Consider the following 21,756-nt stretch of genomic DNA (forward strand, 5'->3'; position numbering starts at 1 on the left):
TTTAAATTTTTAAATTTAATAATTTAATTTTTTTAATCCTACAATGCTGAAAGAGAGTTTATCTCATTCCCACATGTAGATTCTGATTCTAACTAAGTGAGAATGACAAAGTCTGGAACATAATGTGAGCACTGTCAAGGTCACTCTAAATACTTATCTCTAGTTTTCCCATGCCAGTTGAGATCTAACTGGGGGGTGAAAGTTGTGCAGGGAGGAGGAGGCAAAATGTCTCTGAGATGTCTCTTGTGCCTGTAAGAACTAGCGTCATAATTAGCCAAGTGCGTGTGTGCCATCACTCTGAAGATGCATATGAGCCTAGTGTTTCTGTTCACTCATTGGAGGGACTGACTCCGCATGGGGCTGCTGTGCCTTTTGTGAAATCATGTTGCTCCTATATTTGCAAATATATTTTTAATAAAATACAGAAACCTAACTTGGTTTAGTCTCCGACTGTCTTATTTATTTCACTTTACTAAACTTGCAAAACCTCTACCCCTGCTGCAAAGGAAACTTCCACAACAGACCCCTGTGAAATTAACTAGTTTTATTTACTACACATAACTCAGATTTAAATTTGTATCTTTCAGAAATGAAGATTTTTGCAGCATCCCCCTCTGTTGCGAATCTCCTACTCTAATAATTGTAACAACTAACACAACACACAAACACTTTTTACTGAATTGTACATTTTGTTAAGACACTTATTTCACACACCGTAATTCGCGGTGTAACCTCCGGTAGGAAACACTTTAAAAAAAGCTTTGCGTTTTGGGAAAACCCTCTTGCAGGTAGGTGGTTGTCAGGGCATTTGCCAGGGGGCGGTGTGAATCCAGCTTAAAGGTTTTTTCGAAACCAAGTTCTCTGACACACCTTAATCTCTTTGTCTCCCTTTTATTTAATTCTTATTTTAGGTGTTTTCATTCCCTCCTTACCTCAAGTGTAATAGTAGTAGTGTGAGAACCTTTTACATTAAGATGCAACAGTTAGCCACACTTTTTGGAAAATTTTCTCTCTCCTCTTCGCCTATTTTTAAGAGTAGGATATAGAACCTGTACTAGTTATATATATATATATATATATATATATATATATATATATATATATATATATATATATATATACACTTTTAGATACTTTATATTATGAAATTTTATTATGCCTATGGGATTTGTGTTATATGTATGTGAAGTGTTGTATGTATTGTTCTGTTTTTTATTGGACCACAAGTCTGCAATAAAGTATATTATTATTATTATTTTCTTCTTAAAGAGAGCAAGAAAATCACACACATCCAGTACACAGGTAGTACAAAGGTTATATAACATTTTACCCCACTCTCCCCACCAATCCTCCCATTGGTGGGAAGTAGTCCCACTCTAGGAGATCGAAGGCTTTCTTTGCGTCTAGAGAAAAAGACAGCACAGGCTGAGTCAATGTCACTTGCAGCATAGTCTACTGTATATCCACGACGTTCCACTTCTGGGATTGCTCTGTTGCGGCTGGAAATTCTGCCGGATTTCACTCTATTGGCCGGATGTCTGTTACCTTCTGCTTTCTTTGTGTAGGAATTTCTCTTATGAAGGACTATGGTTAACTGCTCCTCAGATCTCTGCAGGGTAAATCCAGATAGCTAGCTAGACTATCTATCCAATCTGAGTTTTCTGTTGAACTTTTGAACGTACACGTTCCACCAAAACATGTTCCTTACCGAGGCTAATCCATCAGGCAAGTGTTATTTAAATATATTTCTGATGTAGTTACAAACTTTCTAATGCCTCGTTTTATAAGTACATAAACTATTTGTACTACTGTAGAAGTTTGGTATCATTCCAGGCATTATTAGTGGGGTAACTTACGAGATACAAACGTGGATCCATTAGCGCCTGCACCAAGCTAACCAGCTGATAACGCTAACTCGACCAACGTTATAACAAGGGAGAAAAGCTTCTGGTGGGTTGTTTGGCTCAAGGTCAAGGTGCAAAGCAGCCTAGGGTGAAATTACTCCAAACCATCACTTTAAAGGTCCCATGGCATAAAAATGTCACTTTATGAGGTTTTTTAACATTAATATGCGTTCCCCCAGCCTGCCTATGGTCCCCCCAGTGGCTAGAAATGGTGATAGGTGTAAACCGAGCCCTGGGTATCCTGCTCTGCCTTTGAGAAAATGAAAGCTCAGATGGGCCGATCTGGAATCTTCTCCTTATGAGGTCATAAGGAGCAAGGTTACCTCCCCTTTCTCTGCTTTGCCCGGCAAGAGAATTTGGCCCACCCATGAGAGAGAGAGAGACGTCATGGCTTTCAAACAAGCAAAGTGGCAGTTGGTCAAGGCCACACCACTATATAATATGAAAATTAAACTATATAAACCTATTCTTATATAACCTCTAAATACAATTATGAACCTGAAAATGAGCATAACATGAGCACTTTAAGAGAAAACCTAAAGAAAAAAAATTACCAAGCAGATTCAACTTTTAATATATACTTTACCAATGGATGATAACAGTGTACTGAGCCAACTAGGAGGTAAAGTAGGGCGCTACCGCCATATATCTATTGTAGTGATAAAAACTGATGACGGCCATTCAATGGAGTGATAACATTCGAAGCGGGTGTTAGTGTGGAAGTATTTTTTTTACATTTTATTAAGAGCATGTTCAAATTGTAATTACCAATAGTAACAAACCACTTGTATTTTTTTTTTTTAAGATTATTTTTTTGGGGCTTTTCCCTTTATTATAGTGACAGTGGATAGACATGAAAGGGGGAGAGAGATGGGGGATGACACGCAGCAAAGGGCCGCAGGTTGGATTCGAACCCGGGCCGCTGCAGGACTCAGCCAACATGGGACGAGCTAGAGGCTGCCCCGCAAACACCACTTGTATATGCAATTATGCAATTATTAGCACAAAAACATATTTTCTGTTTAATAACATTTATATTTTGCTATAATGCAAGTCATGGTTATTTTAACCATGTTTAGTGTTTTTAAAATCAATAAAATGCTTTTAGTCATATGCCTAGTATTAAAACCAAAAGTAAATTTTGGCCTATTATTCCACATTTTAATTGTGGTCAAATTCAGAATCTGCAGCATTCTCTGTCAGGTAAATGCAGTAGTACAATGTCTTTCCCTGATGTAGACGTACACTGTAAGTCAGTAGTAGGCTATACAGTTGCGTTACATATTAGGTGGTTTGGGGTCCTTCTTTAAGTAATTTTGGGGTACAATTTGGTTCTGGAGAATGCTACAAGCAGCAATACCACAGGCCAAGCAACATCCCGTTCCAAACAGGCACATTTTCAACGGGCACTGTACTAGTTTAGAGCATAACCAAGATCAATGACAAATTTGACATCTCTTACCTGACTTAATGCAGGATATAAGAAAGAAAACTGTGATTGGGAGATGCAATCATTGACACATTTGCTGTGTGGGCTATTGCTTTATAATATTTAAACTTTAAGACTGTTGGGCTGATCCTAGTAACATTGTCTTAGTGAGGTGTGTTTTTTTTCCAGATCTCTAATAAGGAATTTTTATATTTTAATTTGGCATAAAAACCAGCAACAGACTATTTTTAACCGCAGCACCACTCAGACTTCCAGATTCTGTCCATCCATGTCCTGGTATCTTTATGAGTGAATGTATTTTATATATTATAACTCTTTATTATGAAAACTTTATGATAATTATACTAAGAGATACTAATTATTTTTCAATAACCAGCATGTTTTCATCTAAAATCCTGAATCCAGACATGTTGCTCTCAGTTCCACATGGATTTTTAACCGGCTTAGAAGAATTACAAATCCAGATTTGTGTCAAATCATCAACATTCTAATCTGAATAACTCGATTATCTACCTACAAAGAACAGGGCTCTACAGACGTATCCCTTAAAGAAAAAGATGACCAAGTATACATGACTTTTCCTTTAGTATATACTTTAAGGCCAAAGCAAGCATGCAATAAGTAATACACGTAAGATACTCAAGGAATACATATCAGGGCAGTAGTAATTCAAAAATAGTGAATTAAAAGTTTAATTAATCACTCAATGAAATATCACAAAATAATCTACCAAAAAACATCAATGAAGCATAAAATGTGTTTAGTGTTTTTAAAATCAATAAAATGCTTTTAGTCATATGCCTAGTATTAAAACCAAAAGTAAATTTTGGCCTAGTTATCACCGATTTCCCACTTGATCTCATTTCTACAACTCTTTCCCTTTCTCTTTGCTTTGGTTGATGGTCAATCCATGCTCCATGGCAGAGAGAAGCTCCCACCCTCCAGCTCTTTGCGAATGGCCGATGTGAATCTGGCCAGTTGCTCTGAGCTAAAATGGTTTTCCCAGTCTCCGGCAACACCTAATATGAAAACACACACACCAAGACAGTCACATGAGCGCAACAATTCTCTGATGTGAAAGGAATTCAACTGTTTAGTAGAAATCTAAAAATACAGTCAGACATATTTATGGAGACTGAAAATCTATATTAATGTATCGCACTCCTAATAACCCAATTTCAAACACTCATGTTGTACTAAAATTACCTGATCAGCTTCAATCCACTAAGACCATTATTAAATGCAATTCAAGGCAAACTGACAAAAGCAGAGGAAGTGAGGATGGACACACGATACTGAGCCTCACCTTTCCTGAAGAAGGGAGATTTGTCGGGGTTCATGTACTCCTTAGGGACCAGGCTAAAGTTGGACATTTTGTTGGTCTTCATGGTCTTGAAGGAGCAATGTTCTGCTATCTTCTGAATGACTTCTTCACTCAGATTACGGCCCAGAAAATCTGAGAAACGCCTGACAGCTGCAGGGAGGTCCTAAAGAGGGTCAAATGGACACATGTTCTTTCATTTATGTGAGGCAACAGTTTGCCTTTATCTTATAATGTACATTCTGTGTTATTGGTGTGTTGCTTACACAACGGTTGTGAGTTGGCAAGGAAAGGTCTGAGTCCCTTTGAGGTCAGAGTCTCACAATGCTAATGATTTCTCAGCAGATTTGAGCTTTATGAAGAGCTTTAGGCTCTTCAGATACTACATTACCTTAGCCATTTCTTCATATGTGATGTACATTATTCTGTCTCCCAGCTCTGTGTTTCTCCAGCCCTTCACATGGTCTGTCCATTTTCCAAATGTCACTGCAGACAACACAGACAACAGACCCCAGTATAAATGCAAACAACCACTGTGCTACTTCAGCAGAAATGACATACAAAGATGACTTTGTCTTTCAAAATCCAAAATCACATCCAGCTCCCTTGCATAGGTCATGTTTTTGTTTTGTTTCTCGCATTCAGTGTACACTTCCTGTTTTATTTTGAAACTCTGTTGCAGATCACTTGTCTTATGTTTTTTCTGCCTTCCCACATGTGTGATTACCTGCCCCCTCCTAATGCTTTCCACCTGTGTCCCATTGTCTCCCCTGTGTATGAATACTCACCCTATGTCATTGTCATTTGCCACTTCGTCTTAGTACCTCTGAGCCTAGCGGTCCAGCCTTTGTTCCCAGGGTTTAGTTTCCAGTGTGTAGTTCTGACCATTGCCTGTGTTTCGACTTGGACTCTGCCTTGAAATTTGGAAACCTTCGTCTGTGTTTTTTACTCTTTGTACAATAAAAGCCTTTTACATCTGAACCACTGCTGCCGAGTCGTGCATTCGAGTCCTCTGTCTGAGCCATGTGACGATTGGTTCACATGGCAATACACCAAAATGCTGAACCTCTCTACTGCTGTTCATACTTTTTTCAGAGTAAACTCTTTATGTGGGATGAGACCTCTGACCTCTGCCCTCAAGGAATTTATCCATGAATTCATCAAAGGTTCCTGGATCCTCGAGGAATTCGGCCATCTGATGGAAGAAATATGAAGACACCATGACGTCCTTAGGGTTCCTCATGACATAGATCACCTGTGGCAGAGACACGACGGACTAATTCAATACCATAACAGGGTAAATGTGTCATATTAATTATGGAATGAGACCACGGGAATATTACACAAAGCCTCCACCCACCTTGGCTTTGGAGGTGTGGAAGGAAGGGGGCATGAGGCGGTAAGGAAAATGTGTGACCAGCGCCCGTGGAGATGCCAACTGATCCACAACCAATGCTAATCTTTTCTGCTCCAGCCAGGGGACCCTGTCCCAGTTAGGAAGGGTTTGGATCGGTGTCAGATCCCCCCCATTCAGCACCAGTGGGAGGATCTCCTGCATCCAGACTGTACCTGCAGAAAAGAATAAAACAGTGGTGGAATGTACTACACACATTTACTCTACTGAACTTTTCATGCCACTTTCTACTTCTACTCCGCTACATCTCAGAGAGAAATATTTTACTTTTCACTCCACCACATCAATCTGACAGCTTTAGTTACTAGTTACTTAAAAAAATACAAATAAAGATTTTTGCACACATAACACAAACATAAGTTTATAAAAGACAATGTTTTATTATAAATTAGACATCCCAACAATATAAAGGACTACAAGTACATCTGAAATGAAACCATTAAACATCTATTAAACACAGAACTGTTTTGATCATTTTCAGTTTCCAAAATATGAAAATTTTTCTGCATTGAGTAAAAAGAGTTAATACTACTTACAAAGTCTCTGTGCAGCATCTGCACCATATTTCACTTTGATAAAGGATTACCTAGAATGAATTTACTAGTTCACAAAGTTTTTAAACCTGCTCTCTGGACAATGTGTGTAATACTCATTATTAACAGTAACATTAACCCTTCCATGCAGCAAAGTATACAGATTTCAAATATGGGAAAAACAGACTATTACTGAATCTGGAGAGCTATTATACACCAGAAACATGTGGGCTGGACTAAAAACTATCCCAGACTACCAGGTAATGTTTGCTTCTCCCCCGCCTGGTCGGGGTCTCAGGGTGTGTGCGTTGGACCACGCCTCCTCATTTGAATTGACAAGTGTCACTTCAAATTTAGAAGCCTTAATGTTAAATAGAAATAGCAATGGTGAATCTTAAAATGTCAAAAGGCAGTTACTTAACGTAAAATTCAAAAGATAAATTGAAAATTATTTTAGTATTTCTATTTAAGCTTTTCCATTTCACATTTTGAGTTTCATATTTGATGTTTCTGTCATTCAAAACAAGATTTCAAAGATTTCAGTTTAAGCATTTATATTTAAGCTTTGCATTTTAAATTTGACTTTTTACATTGAACAATACATTTTCAAATTATCATTTTACATTTCAACTTTGCTTTTTCAGTTTCCTTTTTTAAATTTAATTATGGTATGATTTTCCCAAGTAGAGTAGTAAAATAATAATATTTTTAATTTGATCTCACTTCGTTTTCTCTTTGGACTTACAATTTGAATTATGAATAAATATTTCCTCCATAGTACTATGCTGTGAGATTAAGTCCATCCCTAATGTATAAAGTACTGCATGCTTTTAGAATGTCTTTAGTGATACTCTGCGAGGGGAACTCAGGAGCTTTTGTTTTAAATGATATTATATCACCATCTTGGTCTCCTTGAATAATTTATTAAATTAAGTACATCGTAAATAGAGAAATTCACAACAGTTCCTCAGTTGGACATGAACCAAGAAAGTGCTATACTAGTGATTCCAATGTCACGATTACCATTTTTACTCAAACAATATGATTTTTTAAAACTTTCCGAGAGCGTCTTGAAGCTAGTACAGTATTTCTTCCTGATCGCTGCAAATGGGTAAGAAAGAAAGCCCCAAGGGTGTCAATATTGACACATTAAAAAGACAGCTTAAACACACATCTGTGAAAGCACCCTAAAGCCTAACCTATTTAACCTGATTTCTGTCTGTGATTGTCAAGGATGGAAACACTAATAACAGTGTCTCTAATACAAATATGGAGAGGTTAATTAAAAGCCTTTAACTTGCATATTTCACTGTAGGCTTTGTGAACCATTATTTTATTTACAAAAAAGAGAATAAGTATTTCTTCCATCTGATCAGTGCTGATATGGGTAAGAAAGAAAGCCTATAGATTACAAGGGTGCTAATATTGACACATTAAAAAACAGCTCAAAAGAGACAACAAACAGATACGAGAATAAATACATTGTACTGTACCTGACTTGGGGTAAGTCACAGCAAATACATCGGTGTCTTCTACAGAGAAATTTTGGGCGTACTCCAAGCTCTCCTTGCTGTGAGAGCCAAAGGACAGAAAAATGTCATGGTACTGAATGTACTTGGTTGAGGACATAATGATTGTGCCTGGGTCAGGGGTTTAAAGATCTGCAGGCGAGTGGTGGCCTGTTGGTCTGGTAGCCTACACGTTATTCCTTCTTCTCTCTCTGAAGTATTCTAGTAGTTTCTCTGGCTACCTATAGTCAAATTTCTGTTCCTTTTATGAATGGGAACTCTGTCCTGAAAATCATAAGCGATTTTGTAATTAAGGGGTGGAACCACCTTCTGAGATGAGGGCTGGGTTTAAAAGACTGGTCTGATCAGACTGGTTGTTTGTTTGTCCTGTCAATAATTTGTTAGCTATGTCCTTGTACTGTCTCTGTTTGTCCTTTCTGTTTGTCATGGAAAATCTATAGTAAAAAAGAAAGAAATGCAATACTGGAAAATATATCAGATGAGCTCCTGCTTTTGGAGTGACTACTGCAGTGCCAATCAAAATGCTTATCAGTGTTATAAAGTGTTATCGTGGAACAACGGACCAGATCTTTACTCTCGCAAGGATCCTGGAGGGAGCCTGGGAGTATGCCCAACCGGTCTACATGTGTTTTGTGGATCTGGAAAAGGCATATGACCGGGTCCCCCGGGAGATACTGTGGGAGGTGCTGCGGGAGTATGGGGTGAGGGGGTCTCTTCTCAGGGCCATCCAATCTCTGTAAAACCAAAGCGAGAGCTGTGTCCGGGTTCTCGGCAGTAAGTCAGACTCGTTTCAGGTGAGGGTTGGCCTCCGCCAGGGCTGCGCTTTGTCACCAATCCTGTTTGTAACATTTATGGACAGGATATCGAGGCGTAGTCGGGGTGGAGAGGGGTTGCAGTTCGGTGGGCTGGGGATCTCATTGCTGCTCTTTGCAGATGATGTGGTCCTATGGCATCATCGGCCTGTGACCTTCAGCACTCACGAGATCGGTTTGCAGCCGAGAGTGAAGCAGTTGGGATGAGGATCAGCACCTCTAAATCTGAGGCCATGGTTCTCAGCAGGAAACCGATGGAGTGCCTACTCCATGTAGGGAATGAGTCCTTACCCCAAGTGAAGGAGTTCAAGTACCTTGGGGTTTTGTTCGCGAGTGAGGGGACAATGGAGCGGGAGATTGGTCGGAGAATCGGCAGGTGCGGTATTACATTCAATTTATTGCACCGTTGTGACGAAAAGAGAGCTGAGCCAGAAGGCAAAGCTCTCGATCTACCGGTCAGTTTTCGTTCCTACCCTCACCTATGGTCATGAAGGACTCTCGTTTTTGGACCCAAGGGCTGTAACACTGGGTCATGACCGAAAGAACGAGATCCAGGGTACAAGCGGCTGAAATGGGTTTCCTCAGGAGGGTGGCTGGCGTCTCCCTTAGAGATAGGGTGAGAAGCTCAGTCATCCGTGAGGAGCTCAGAGTAGAGCCGCTGCTCCTTTGCGTCAAAAGGAGCCAGTTGAGGTGGTTTGGGCATCTGGTAAGGATGCCCCCTGGGCGCCTCCCTAGGGAGGTGTTCCAGGCACGTCCAGCTGGGAGGAGGCCTCGGGGAAGACCCAGGACTAGGTGGAGGGATTATATCTCCAACCTGGCCTGGGAACGCCTCGGAATCCCCCAGTCGGAGCTGGTTAATGTTGCTCGGGAAAGGGAAGTTTGGGGTCCCCAGCTGGAGCTGCTCCCCCCGCGACCCGATACCGGATAAGCGGACGAAGATGGATGGATGGATGACCAGCACCTGTAAGGCAGATGGAGACATAGAGCACATGTAGCAGGAGGAATTGATGCCTGCTCTTCTGGCGAACAGCATCAAGGATCGATACCAAAGATTACCTGAATGGCCTGTAGAGTGGTCAGAGTCTGGGTCAGGCAATATGCGCAATGATTGCAAATTTTGGAAGGATAACAAAGTCTAAGTATGGCTCTGGAGTTCTTCTCTAGCTGTGGTTGCTTTAACTGGTGGAGTTACCTTGAATTGGATTTTAGCTATTGGATCGGTGTCTGAAACCCAAGCACCTAGCGTATAAACACAAGCATCAGTTGGTTTTGGAGTTTCCAATGAGATGAACACCGGATTGCAGTTTCCCTGGGTGCAAGTATGGTTAAAAGGGCTTCTGTGTATGCTGAGTCTGGTTTCTAAATTGTCATAGTTTTCCCGGCCTCGAATGTGATTACCCCATAAGTGTGGTTGCAGTACCTTCCTCATCAGGTTTTGGACTCAGTCAATCAGAGGGATAAGTGTTGTTCTCCGTCTGAGGTGGTTTTGCTATTTCTTCGGGCAGTTACGTACCCAATGTCCAAAGTCCTTGCAGTACAAACACTGGTCTGGGTCGTAGGGCTCATCATTTTGTCCACGGTACCCGCCTTGTCCTCCTCTGGCTCGACCACGTCCTTCGTGATCGCGGCCTTTTCCGGGTCCATGCTCCATATGTTGCAGTTGTAACATGCAAACAGACCCTTCGAACAAGGTTTTCGTCGTCGTCCCCCCATTTCCAGCTCATCTTCATGGCTTGTAAAGAACTGGAAATATGGGCTTTGGTTAGGTTGTGGAGCTGATGAGGAGGTGGGTGTATGTGTGTTTTTGCATTCTTTCCCTGAATCACTACTGTCACCTTTTGCTAACTGTTTCATCATTGGTTTTCGCTCTCTTTTTGTTTCTTCTTAACTATCCTTTCTTTTCCCTCTAAATCTTGTCGTAACATTTTAAATTTTATTTTACTCAGTGACCCATTCTCAGGAAATCCAAAAAGGTAGACTATTCGGTCAGACAGTCAAGACAATCTTAGCCGTATTTCTTTGTCATCAGGTCAACAATGTGGTTTACTCTGCTTACTACCCATCTTTGGTGTAGTTGAAGTGTACTTCTTTTCTTACAATATTGTCGTCACAATAATAGCCGGGACACACCAGCCAGACGGCTGACCGTTGACAGAAAAGCCAGCGGAAATGATCAGTCGGGTCCCTGAGGTCCAAAAAACTGCCTCGGAACACACTGAGGCGACACCGACTTGAGAAATATAATACGTCTCGATAGCAGCAGGCAGCGCTACTCTGTATTGTTGCCCAAGAAATGAAAACCGGCAGCTGATTGGACGAACGCGTCACATGTTCAGAATACGATCTCATATTGTACTAAAATAGTTCACTGAAACGTGTTTCTGAAAACATTTTAAGCGAGAAATAGGCCATGCGGTTGCTGAATCTGTCTTCATTTCAGCTCAACAAAGGTCAGTTAAAAAGATTTTCGTCAGATTTTGAGAGACTGTAGTCACGCTCATTCCGCTCCCCATTTCCGGGTGAGTCCCGACTGCCCTGCCTCCGACTGAACATGTCAGGTCGGTCAAAATGAATGCCGACAGCCCCCCAGACTGACGACGGCACGGGACACACCGAACAAACTCGAGTCACTGACCTCGCCAGACTGTCCAATGGAACGGCCGATTATCGGCCTGGTGTGTCCCGGTCTTAAGGCGTAGTTTCTTTCTAGGAAAAACTTTGCAAAAACCCTGTAAAAATTCCTTATTACAGGGTTATTTTATCTGTTATTACTCTAACAGATATGACCACCCCACAACTGATGATGTAGAAGACAAAGACATTTTAGTCTACCGACTTAACCAGTATTTCCAACAAAACTATTAAACAAATCAACAACACAAAACTCCACATGAGCAAAAACACTTGATTTCCTGTCTCTGTTTCAAGTTGTTGCAAAATATTGCCTTGTATTTCCAAATTATCTTTTGATAATTGATTTAATGATTCACAAAGGGAATCATTCATTTCCTGTAACTCAATAATATTAATTTTCATATTAATTTTTCATTTTATATTTCTCAGGAAAATCATGACACATCTGGGTGCACACGTCTGAGTCACTTCTTTCATGCAGTAATTTTTCATCAATGTCCACAACTTAACCTTTCTATCTAGACTGAAAAATCCCCTTATACTCAACATGACCTTTCTGAGATTGTAGCAGATATATCTGATCATCTCATACCCAACACTGTGCCAAACGACTTTAACTTTATCTACACCTGTTCAACTGACTTTAGCCCTAGTCATGCAACTGTCCTGCTGTTATTACAGATAGGTGAACACACTACTTAAGGTAAAAACAAATTCATTTTATTATTCTCTTTTTTAATTATTTGTCCACTTTAGCCTATTTACAGTTCGTTGGACTCTGACGTCTGACTGGTTTGTCGTCCAAACATCTGCCTACTTAGCAATTGGTATAATGGTACAGACATGTATTTCAAGTTAGCTATTACAAAAACAAGACTGGACTCTGAGGTTTTCCTAACTTATTGTAACCTGTTGGAAGCGAACCACAATAGCCATCAGCACAAATTAAGTTTGGCAGTTTTTGACATTGGTTTAACAAAATCTATTTCAATGACAGCAGCACTGCATGGGTTACTACACTAACCATCATGTTAAGGGGTAACCGCATTTGATTTTGGTACAATTCATTCATATAGAACATTACATAAACAAGCTTACCTGATCGTATGGGTCCCAAGGGTCCAGAAATGAGATGTGTCCGGTACAGTATGTTGGTCTATCACCCGATGATCTCCCGGTCAACACAAAAAAATCTATGGATTTTCAATCATATTTCCCGGTCAACTATATATCGATGCATTTTCAATCATATTTCCCGGTCAACTATGTCGGTGGCTTTTCAACAACAGGTCGTTTCCCGGTCAACTCTAGGTGCTGACACACTAAGCCGACGGCCGACCATTGAAAGAAAAGCCAGTCGAGATGATCAATACACAATGTGAAATATACTTAGCAGTATTAATTTCAGAATAGGCGTATTACTTGCCAGTTGCCCACTGTGGACGACATGCTTGACTGAAAGCCGTGAAGCCCCATTCTCGCAGCTGCACACAGTGGTCGCTTAGTTATTTTTTTTCAATCTTTCTTTTTTTCATTTCTTTATTTAGCGGTCCAAAGAATTATTAACAGTTTTGAAGGTGTTTACCGCACAAACTGCATCACATTTGACACTGCAAATCATTGGTTGTCTAATATACCTGCAGAGTGAGAAGTAGATTGGATGAAGGGTGATTTGACTGACAGCTGGACACACTCACTTCCTACACACCGAGAGATTTCTGCCTTTATAGTTAGATATGTATGTGGTTCACATTAAAATATATTGTCATGATCCCGCTAACTTGTTGCTCTGACAACCGTTCCAGTTAGATTTTAAACTAGCTTTGAAGTCACAAATCCAGACTTGTCAAATCATCAACATTTGCTCCAAATGTTTGCTGAGATAATAAGACATAAGATGTAACTCTTAAGAGAGAGTTTTGACTTTTTATATTTTTTTGTTTATACTTTAAGGTCAAAGCAATCATGCAACACGTAATACAATTAGGTTATTGAAGGAAGACATATCAGTCCAGTAGTAATTCAACAATAGCGAATAAAAAATTGAATTAATGACTCGATGAAATGTCACCAAATAATCCACCAAAAAACATAAATGAAGGATAAAAATGTGTATGATTAAAACCCACTAACAGTATAGCCTAACTGAATACAATATAATGATAAACTACATTTCTGTCCCTTTAAATTTCTTGTGGAACGAGTTTGGCAGACTGAGAGTCATGGGAAAATTCATCCTAAAATACTATCATCTTATCACAGCACATTGTTTTACATGGCACGCCTTTTGTTAAGGCCTCATGAAACGGACATTGGAGATACGCTTCTGTATTGCGACGCATTTCCTAGTGCAGGGGTTCCCAACCTTTTTTGTGCAAGGGACCGATATATTCGTAAAATGAAGTCCAGGGACCAGTTGTCAATTTTAATGCCTAATTTTTAAGATGCATCATTTTGAAACATAGGCTGTCACTGTTTTACACAGTGCATAATCTACAGTGGTTTTATTTGCATGTTATGAACTAGGTGGCTATAATTGTATGAATATAATCTATTTTAACTTTCAGACCATTTTACAAAATGTTTCCCTTTTCTCCCATAAAATTAGGCCCATTTCAAAAGCAACACACTCACCAGCAGGTGGCAGTAATGGCAAATTGTATGAAAGTACCAGCCCATTTCACCTGTCAATTCTCTCCAGAACCAATAGTCAGCCCATGTAAAATGCAGTGGTGAAACAGGCTTCCAGATAGAAACCACAAAGAGGGCAAGTGGAAGCTTCTTGGTTGCAAAAGAAAAAATGAGTAAACATTCTTATGCACATCCATAAGTCAAAGCCATACCAAGTAGCCCAAAACATCACAGTGCCAACGCCCACAGAGATTAGGGGTCTCATTTATAAAACTGTGCGTAGGATCTTTACTAAAAGTGTATGTACGGCCAAAAAAATTCAGATTTATATTTTCCCTTTATAAATCACAGATTACCCACAAGTGTGCATACGTTAAATCCGCCTCCTATCCCGCCCTGTACACGGCCATTTTTAACCATAAATAGTCAATGCAAAGCACCTCATGAATGCTGATCAGTATGTTAATGACCCTGGCAGTCATAGTCATGGTCCCTGAAGCCTCTTTCTCTCCTGATTCTTCCATTAGCGTAGTCCTTGTGCAGGGCCAGCAGATTAAATATTAAGAACAAATTTTTATTTAAGATTTGAGTTTGATTTTACAAGGTGTTTATGGAACAATTATCACTCAGCACAAGCGCAAATAACACTGGATTTAATCTTCATGACAATGTGGATGATTATGGAGTGAAAAAATGTGTGCGAGGCATCAATACTTGAAAATATTACGAGTAGTTATTCCCACATTTACTTTCTGCAGTCTGACTTCAGTTCACCACCTCACCATCTGCGTCGCCAATTCCCATTGTCTCCAAAATGTGCGCACGCATGGGTCAGAGTTTGCGTGGAGGCCCGCACAGTCTTCCGTCAAGTTTGTGTTTTACAAATCACAACCTTTGCGTGTGGCGTACGCGCATTTTCAGCCCCGTTTTGTGCGTACGCAAAGAAAAGAGACAAACCGATATAAGAATAAATACACTGTACCTGACTTGCAACAACAGTGGTCAGATCACGGTGTTCCAAGTGTGCACCGTTGCTGAATAACCTAATGCATGCTCAGATAATCTGTCCCTGGATTGAGCCTGTAAAATTTTGAAAAAAAATATTTTCTTAAATATTACATCTCAGCATTCATGACAGCCATTAAACATCAAAGTATAAACAATCAAAAACTCCAGAGAGAAAGTTAAGACAAAAAGACATTTATTACTTTAATGTCAAAATCCCAGATGCCTACAATTTAACATGATGTTGTCATAATTCTGAGTGGATCTCAGTTTATTCATACTGTTTGAGTTAAACTTTAAATCTTCAATACAATTTCTTTACGGATTAGAAAAATCATGTTACAGTTACCTACTTGTAATATTTACTGGTATATAAATAAATTAATAAATTGGTGGCCACACATTGGACTATCAATGCACTATCACTGTCATTAATTTGTTATAAATTCACTTTGCGATTTCATCTAAGCATTATGCCGACACATTAGACAACACATAGAAAAGAATAATGTTATATATAAAGTCTCAATTCATTTGTGGTACAAAAATCACCTAACAAAACCAACACAGCTGAGGTAAGCCAATGATATAACGGAAGCTTCCTGATGTCACCACTCAACCTGCAGCTTGGACTGAAAGCAGACAAAGCTCCAGCACATGTTTCCCATCAATGGTCCGTTTAGACTGATTAAAACAAACCGGAAGAAGTTTAGCTTACCAGTTGGTAGCTTAGCCTTGTTTGGAAATCAGACCAGTCCATCTACCCAATATCAACAAGCCTTTTCAGTAGTCTTTGGTGTTTTTGGTGATATTTAGACTGAAAAAGTATTGGGAGTCAGCTTCTATCTATCACAATCCAGGTCCAGTCTGGACCAATAAGACTGCTGCAGGCTTATCAAAGGGTGCGGAGTTGTACTTAGTTGCTGTGGACCAGAGTGACGAAGAGGAACAGCGAGCAGAGAGAGATGGCACCAGTCAGCACAGCTTTCACCAACAACACTGTCCAACTGCCCAGCAGGAAGACATGGACAAACAACCTGAAGCCACAGAGAGAAACGCAATGTAAGTTACAATGTTAAAGAACAAAAGTGCTGAAACCATCCATCAGAGCAACAGAGTGTCAGAGACTTTAGAAATTCCCATCTCTTCCACTTGTGGATGCATTAGTTTCTCTTACTTGCACTTGTATTTTACTATTCATTAGTGCTGTCAGTTAAACGCATTATTAACGGCGTTAACGCAAACCCATTTTAACCGCGTCAATTTTTTTTAAATCGCGAGATTAACGGCCTAGCAAACTTTGTAGTTTTTTTTCACATGCTGTTTCAACAACTAGTAACCGGTATACTGTTTTAGGACTGTGTTGTTTGTATCATTTTTATTTTACTGTTTTTGTCATTTGGGACATTGTCCACCCCCTTTTCTGTCCAGGAGAATTGTTACATTCCTCATTAGAAAAATGTAAATGTTACAAATGTCCTGCTGTGGCATCTGGTTTTGGACCATTTTGTTTGTACTGTATAAGCAAAGTGTTAGTGTTACATCTTAGTTAGGTACTTGGAGGAATTGTGCAATAATGACAGATCATAAGTTCATAAAGTAACTTTCTTTGCATTAATTTGATTCCCAATCAAGATACACTGGTAAGAATTGCTTTCCATTGTTAATATGAACTTAAAAACAGTTCTGAAATGCAAAATAGAATTTTATTAATGTGATAAAACATGCGATTAATCGTAATTAACTATAGAAATTTGGCGATTCATTGCGATTAAAAAAATGAATCGTTTGACAGCCCTACTATTCATATGTTATGCAATTATTATTATTTCTCATGTTGTTGCTGTTAACTAGTGCCATCCTGTGGTTCACAAAATAATGTGCAGCCACCACATTGATGGTCAAAACTTTACCTTTTTGGAAATACACATATTCACTTCCAGGCCAAAATTAGATGAGTAGATTAAAAAAGGTATAATGTGCAGTGCTTTCCTCAAAAACAATGTATAGACTAATACAACAGTAATCCCTATCAATCACTTTTGACCCACTAGAAGAGTGTGTAGTGGTGTGTCTGTATCTGCAGAGAGCGTGCCCTCTTTTATTTTGGTGAGTGTGGGACTTTGTGGGTGTCAACAGAGAGTCTTTGGGTCCCATGTATGTGTGAAACCCCCGGGCAATAACAGCGTGCAGGTTTTCAATTGCCGCTTTGCCCCTCAGCGTCTCATATCGACGCACAACTCTAACTGACACAGACAGGATAAACCTCTGCATTCACTCATAATCTGACAATGTGGCACCTTCCTGTAAATATAATTTTATTTATTTTATTCCTCGGCTTCACTGCCTTGTTCAGCACTCCCTCTCCTCAATCACTCTCTAGTTCGCTCGACCACCGCTGCGTTCTCTCTCTGGCTATGAGCGGGGGAGGAGGGGCCAACACTGGGTTTTAGTAAGAGAAACTCACTACGTATTCTACATTTAATACCGGTATCATCTCTTTGGTAAATCTGTGTACTGTTTGTAGTATGCCTGAAGGTTTGTAGTAGTAGTAGGCCTGCACGATAAATCGTTATAAAATCGCGATCTCGATTCACCCGTGTTCGCGGTAAAATTTTTAAATGACTTAAATTGTTTTTTTCTCCTTCAATACATTCATTGAAAGTAGGCCTGCACAATAAATGGTTATAAAATCGCAAACTCGATTCACCCCAGTTCGCAATTTAATTTTTAAATGACTGATTTTTTTTTCTCCTTCAATTAATTTATTGAAAGCATTTGACGTTGACATTAACATGTTTTAATTATTTAACAATATGTTCAAGGAGTTCAGATAGAGCCTGTATCAGGGCCATGTTTAGTTCAAGGTGTTATGTCACTATTTTTGGTAGCCTACTGTACTTAAATGGCCAGTATGTACTTTATTTTCTTTACTCATTGAAGCCTCTATGTCTACAGGCTTGTGGTGATGCGCAATGTGCTATAGGTGCCACAAAAAAAAAATATATATATAAAAATATTTTACTGACAGTTTGTTTCGTCATGGTTCATGTGTGCAATAAACCTTACATGTCATGAGAAAAAAAAATGGCAGAGAATCGTGATATCAATTCTAAGCTAAAAAATCGTGATTCGTATTTTTCCCCGAATCGTGTAGGCCTAGAGCATATAACGTGTGTGAACGCGTGTCAGACTTACTCCATTAGGAAGGCCTTGTATACACAGAGAGCCAGCAGCACTGTAACAGGAAGCCTGAAGCTCTTAGGAAGGTCGTATCGTGTGAACATCCACACCACTGCTGCCATGGCGATATAATGGACCTATAAACACAGAAATAAATTTTTTTTTTTTTTTAAACACACTCAGGTCCCATAATATAAACATTTACATTACAGATACAATGGCAATATAAAAGATCTAGGGATAGACAGAGAAAAAACACATTGAGAATTAAACATTTTAAAATCTGAAAGTGCAGACAACTAATTATTTTTATTGTTATGGTTTCTGTGAAAGCACTTCTGAAAACAGAGGAAAGAGGTGAGATGGAAGGATGAGAGGAAAATGAAGGTGAATAGATACATGATTACAGTGGAGGAGATGTTTATCATAGAAAGGTTTTTTTTTTGTTGTTGCTTAGACTTGTAGACAATTTGATGGGGCTTACATATAAGCATATGAGCAGACAGAGTGGAGTAGTGAGAAAGAAGACAGCTACTCACCAAACTAATGTTAGAGTCAAAGCTCATCTGGATGTATTTCCAGTCAAACTCGATCCCTCTGGCTCCCACCCACAGAGGAAGGCACCTGAAGAGCCATTACAGGACACAAACAGTGAGATTCATCGTTTATATATGTGCAATAATCTCCTGCATGAGCAGCAGTGTCACTGCTTACCTGGACATCACAAGTTCTGCTGTTGCCCAGCCCATGGCGGCCACCATGATCTTGTACTCCCCTTTACCGGCATTACGAGACATCACAAGATGGAGACCCAACAGGTCTGCCATGTCCACTGTTGCCTTCATGAATTCCTGGAAAACAAACGCACACATTACAACCTCCTACACAAGCTGGTATTGTACTGGCTTGCTCTGCATTTGGCTAGTGGGTAGTTGTACAACAGATTTCTGTTACTATAATGAAGTAACAACACTCACCCCTATGAAGTCATAAACTCCAGCTCCTCCTTCCCATGTGGGGAAAAACGTAGCAAGGAACAGCATCTAAAACACATAAAAGATAGGCAAATCCTGTTAACACACTCCAAAACACAAGGAACCTATGACATCATAGTTTGTGCTTTGTCCTGCAATCTCCCTTGCTTAAAGGAACACGCCGACTTATTGGGAATTTAGCTTATTCACCGTAACCACCAGAGTTAGACAAGTCGATATAGACCCCGCTCATCTCCGTGTGTGCTGTAATGCTGTAGGACGGCATCCAGCAGCATCAGCCCATGACAGAACATGCAGGTGAATGGTTCCAGTAATCCTACTGCTCCAAATAAGTGACAAAATAACGCCAACATGTTCCTATTTACATGTTGTGATTTATAGAGTCACAGCGTGTACAAAAAACAACGTAACATGAGACACAGCCATCTTCTAACTGTAAACAAACCGGGAACTATATTCTCAGGCGGAAGAATATAGTACTTGGGCGGAGTGATATGCTCGCAGCAAGCCTGTTTGAGAATATAGTTCCTGGTTTGTTTACTGTTAGAAGATGGCTGTGTCTCATGTTACGTTGTTTTTTTTTTGTACACGCCAGACTTCTACAAATCACAACATGTAAATAGGAACATGTTGGCGTTATTTTGTCACTTTTGTCACAATTTGGAGCAGTAGGCTAGTTGGAACCAGTTACCTGAAGGATCTGTGCTGGGCTAAGCTAATGCTGGAGCCGTCAGACAGCCTTACAGCACGCACGGAGATGAGAAGGGTATGTATCGACTTGTCTTACTCTGGGGGTTACTGTGAATAAGCTAAATTCCCAATAAGTCGGCGTGTTCCTTTAAGCGTATGACGAAAATTAATTTAATCACCAGAAAGCTCACTCACCTTACAGAGTTGGACAAACAGGTAGGTCGCTCCAGCCTGGACACATCTCCAGAAGGCATTGTACTCTGAGCTAAATATTAAACACACAAACACGGGTTAGTGGCAGGGCTGTAAGAAAAAGGAGGCACAGAGACAAGGCAATCAAGGCAGAAATTGGAAATGTGAAGAGCACACTACCCAGTTCTAAGAAGATTATGTGGACCCCCTCCCAAACCTCTCCTACGCTACTAAGCAGATTATTGGCGCATTAATCTCTGAGCATATAGTATGTTGCTACAACAAAGGAATACAAAGAAACTATGGAATACTGATGTAAAAGATGTAAAGATGCAGATCCCTGATTCAAACAGAAACTCACAGGCCACTGCACTTGTATGTTATAAAGTAAGGGAAATAGGCGAGGGCAAAGCAGTTCCCGAAGTGAAACAGGGTCATGATGTCTGGTCACGGAATTCAGCTCCCTGGAGAGAAAGAGAGAAAACAATTATATAGGACTTCACATTCATACTGTTAATACAGGCAATGTTAAAACACACACACACACACACACACACACACACACACACACACACACACACACACACACACACACAGCTAGTGTTACCATAATAACACAGTCAATAGCAGCTGTGGGTGATGTTACATTGACGTTTTATGCTACTGGAGCCGACTGGAGCTAACTTTACATTGATGCTAGGTTAATTTATAGTATTTGCAAAGCAATAACGAGTTTGTCATCGCCAAGAAAAACGTTCAGCAGGTTTCATTTATTAATTAATCAAAAGAGCTACAAAGCTATGTAACGTTGAAGGCATTAATGAAATGAATAATGTGTACATTCCAGTTAGCAAACGTTAGCTAGCTAGCTAAACTACAACCCCGTCGCCAAGACACGCTCCTGAAGCGAGCGAGCAAGTCTCGAAAATACTTTATCGCTGTCGAGTGAGTTGAACCATAAAACTAGTCTTTATTCATTCACCACTTAAGCCATCTGACAGCACCTGTTAAACTGAGGCTTTCAGTGTCAGCACTTACTTTCTTTGAAGAGCTGAGGAGAAGCAAACTGCCGTGCTCGTTGAATGACAAACGGAAGTTCGCTTGGCTCAACCTCGAAATGGCTCCGACTATATCACGGGTAGGAACTATATGTTCCATAAAATGGATAAAATTAGGTCAAGAATTGATTAATAATAATATAGGGCCTAGATTCTGAGCTTTCAAAACAACAGAATTATCTCATGGTAATGTAAGATAGACAAAAACAAACATATAGGCTAAATAATTAATAATGGAGGGGATTAACTGTTTATTGAGTTGGAACGGCTTAACATTTTGGCAATGAATAAAAACTGTCTGCCGTTGGGATAAGAAAATCAATCTACAAAACACAGGTCACAATTTGTATTTGTAATAACTAAAATGCTTATGTTATAACCACTCAAACAGTACTTAAAGTAGAA

At 39.8% G+C, this 21,756-nt stretch overlaps 2 protein-coding genes across 2 annotated transcripts; both read right to left on the minus strand.

Moving 5' to 3' along the window:
- Positions 1-3,773: 3,773 nt before the first annotated feature.
- LOC114557276 (sulfotransferase family cytosolic 2B member 1) lies at positions 3,774-8,362 on the minus strand. Its single transcript, XM_028580688.1, has 6 exons — positions 8,116-8,362; positions 6,036-6,244; positions 5,804-5,930; positions 5,067-5,161; positions 4,661-4,841; positions 3,774-4,373 (listed from the first exon to the last, which is right to left on the minus strand). The coding sequence occupies exons 1-6, from the start codon at positions 8,249-8,251 to the stop codon at positions 4,258-4,260; spliced, it is 864 nt and encodes a 287-aa protein (XP_028436489.1). The 5' UTR covers positions 8,252-8,362; the 3' UTR covers positions 3,774-4,257.
- Positions 8,363-15,407: 7,045 nt separating this feature from the next.
- On the minus strand, positions 15,408-21,421 carry tmem147 (transmembrane protein 147). The gene is made up of 8 exons (XM_028580563.1): positions 21,332-21,421; positions 20,655-20,757; positions 20,297-20,366; positions 19,394-19,459; positions 19,131-19,267; positions 18,956-19,040; positions 18,432-18,553; positions 15,408-16,270 (listed from the first exon to the last, which is right to left on the minus strand). The coding sequence occupies exons 2-8, from the start codon at positions 20,729-20,731 to the stop codon at positions 16,150-16,152; spliced, it is 678 nt and encodes a 225-aa protein (XP_028436364.1). The 5' UTR covers positions 20,732-20,757; positions 21,332-21,421; the 3' UTR covers positions 15,408-16,149.
- Between the last annotated feature and the right edge of the window lie 335 nt (positions 21,422-21,756).

The sequence above is a fragment of the Perca flavescens genome, chromosome 6, assembly GCF_004354835.1.
Source record: "Perca flavescens isolate YP-PL-M2 chromosome 6, PFLA_1.0, whole genome shotgun sequence".
NCBI lineage: Eukaryota > Metazoa > Chordata > Actinopteri > Perciformes > Percidae > Perca > Perca flavescens.

Coding starts and splice junctions, on each gene's coding strand:
- LOC114557276 (XM_028580688.1), bottom strand. CDS start 8,251: ATGTCCTCAACCAAGTACATTCAGTACCATGACATTTTTCTGTCCTTT. Junction 4,842..5,066: donor CATATGAAGAAATGGCTAAG/GTAATGTAGTAT, acceptor GACCCTCTTTAG/GACCTCCCTGCAGCTGTCAG. Junction 4,374..4,660: donor ATCTCCCTTCTTCAGGAAAG/GTGAGGCTCAGT, acceptor TTTTCATATTAG/GTGTTGCCGGAGACTGGGAA.
- tmem147 (XM_028580563.1), bottom strand. CDS start 20,731: ATGACCCTGTTTCACTTCGGGAACTGCTTTGCCCTCGCCTATTTCCCT. Junction 20,367..20,654: donor ACATACAAGTGCAGTGGCCT/GTGAGTTTCTGT, acceptor TTTAATATTTAG/CTCAGAGTACAATGCCTTCT. Junction 18,554..18,955: donor TTGACTCTAACATTAGTTTG/GTGAGTAGCTGT, acceptor CTGTGTTTATAG/GTCCATTATATCGCCATGGC.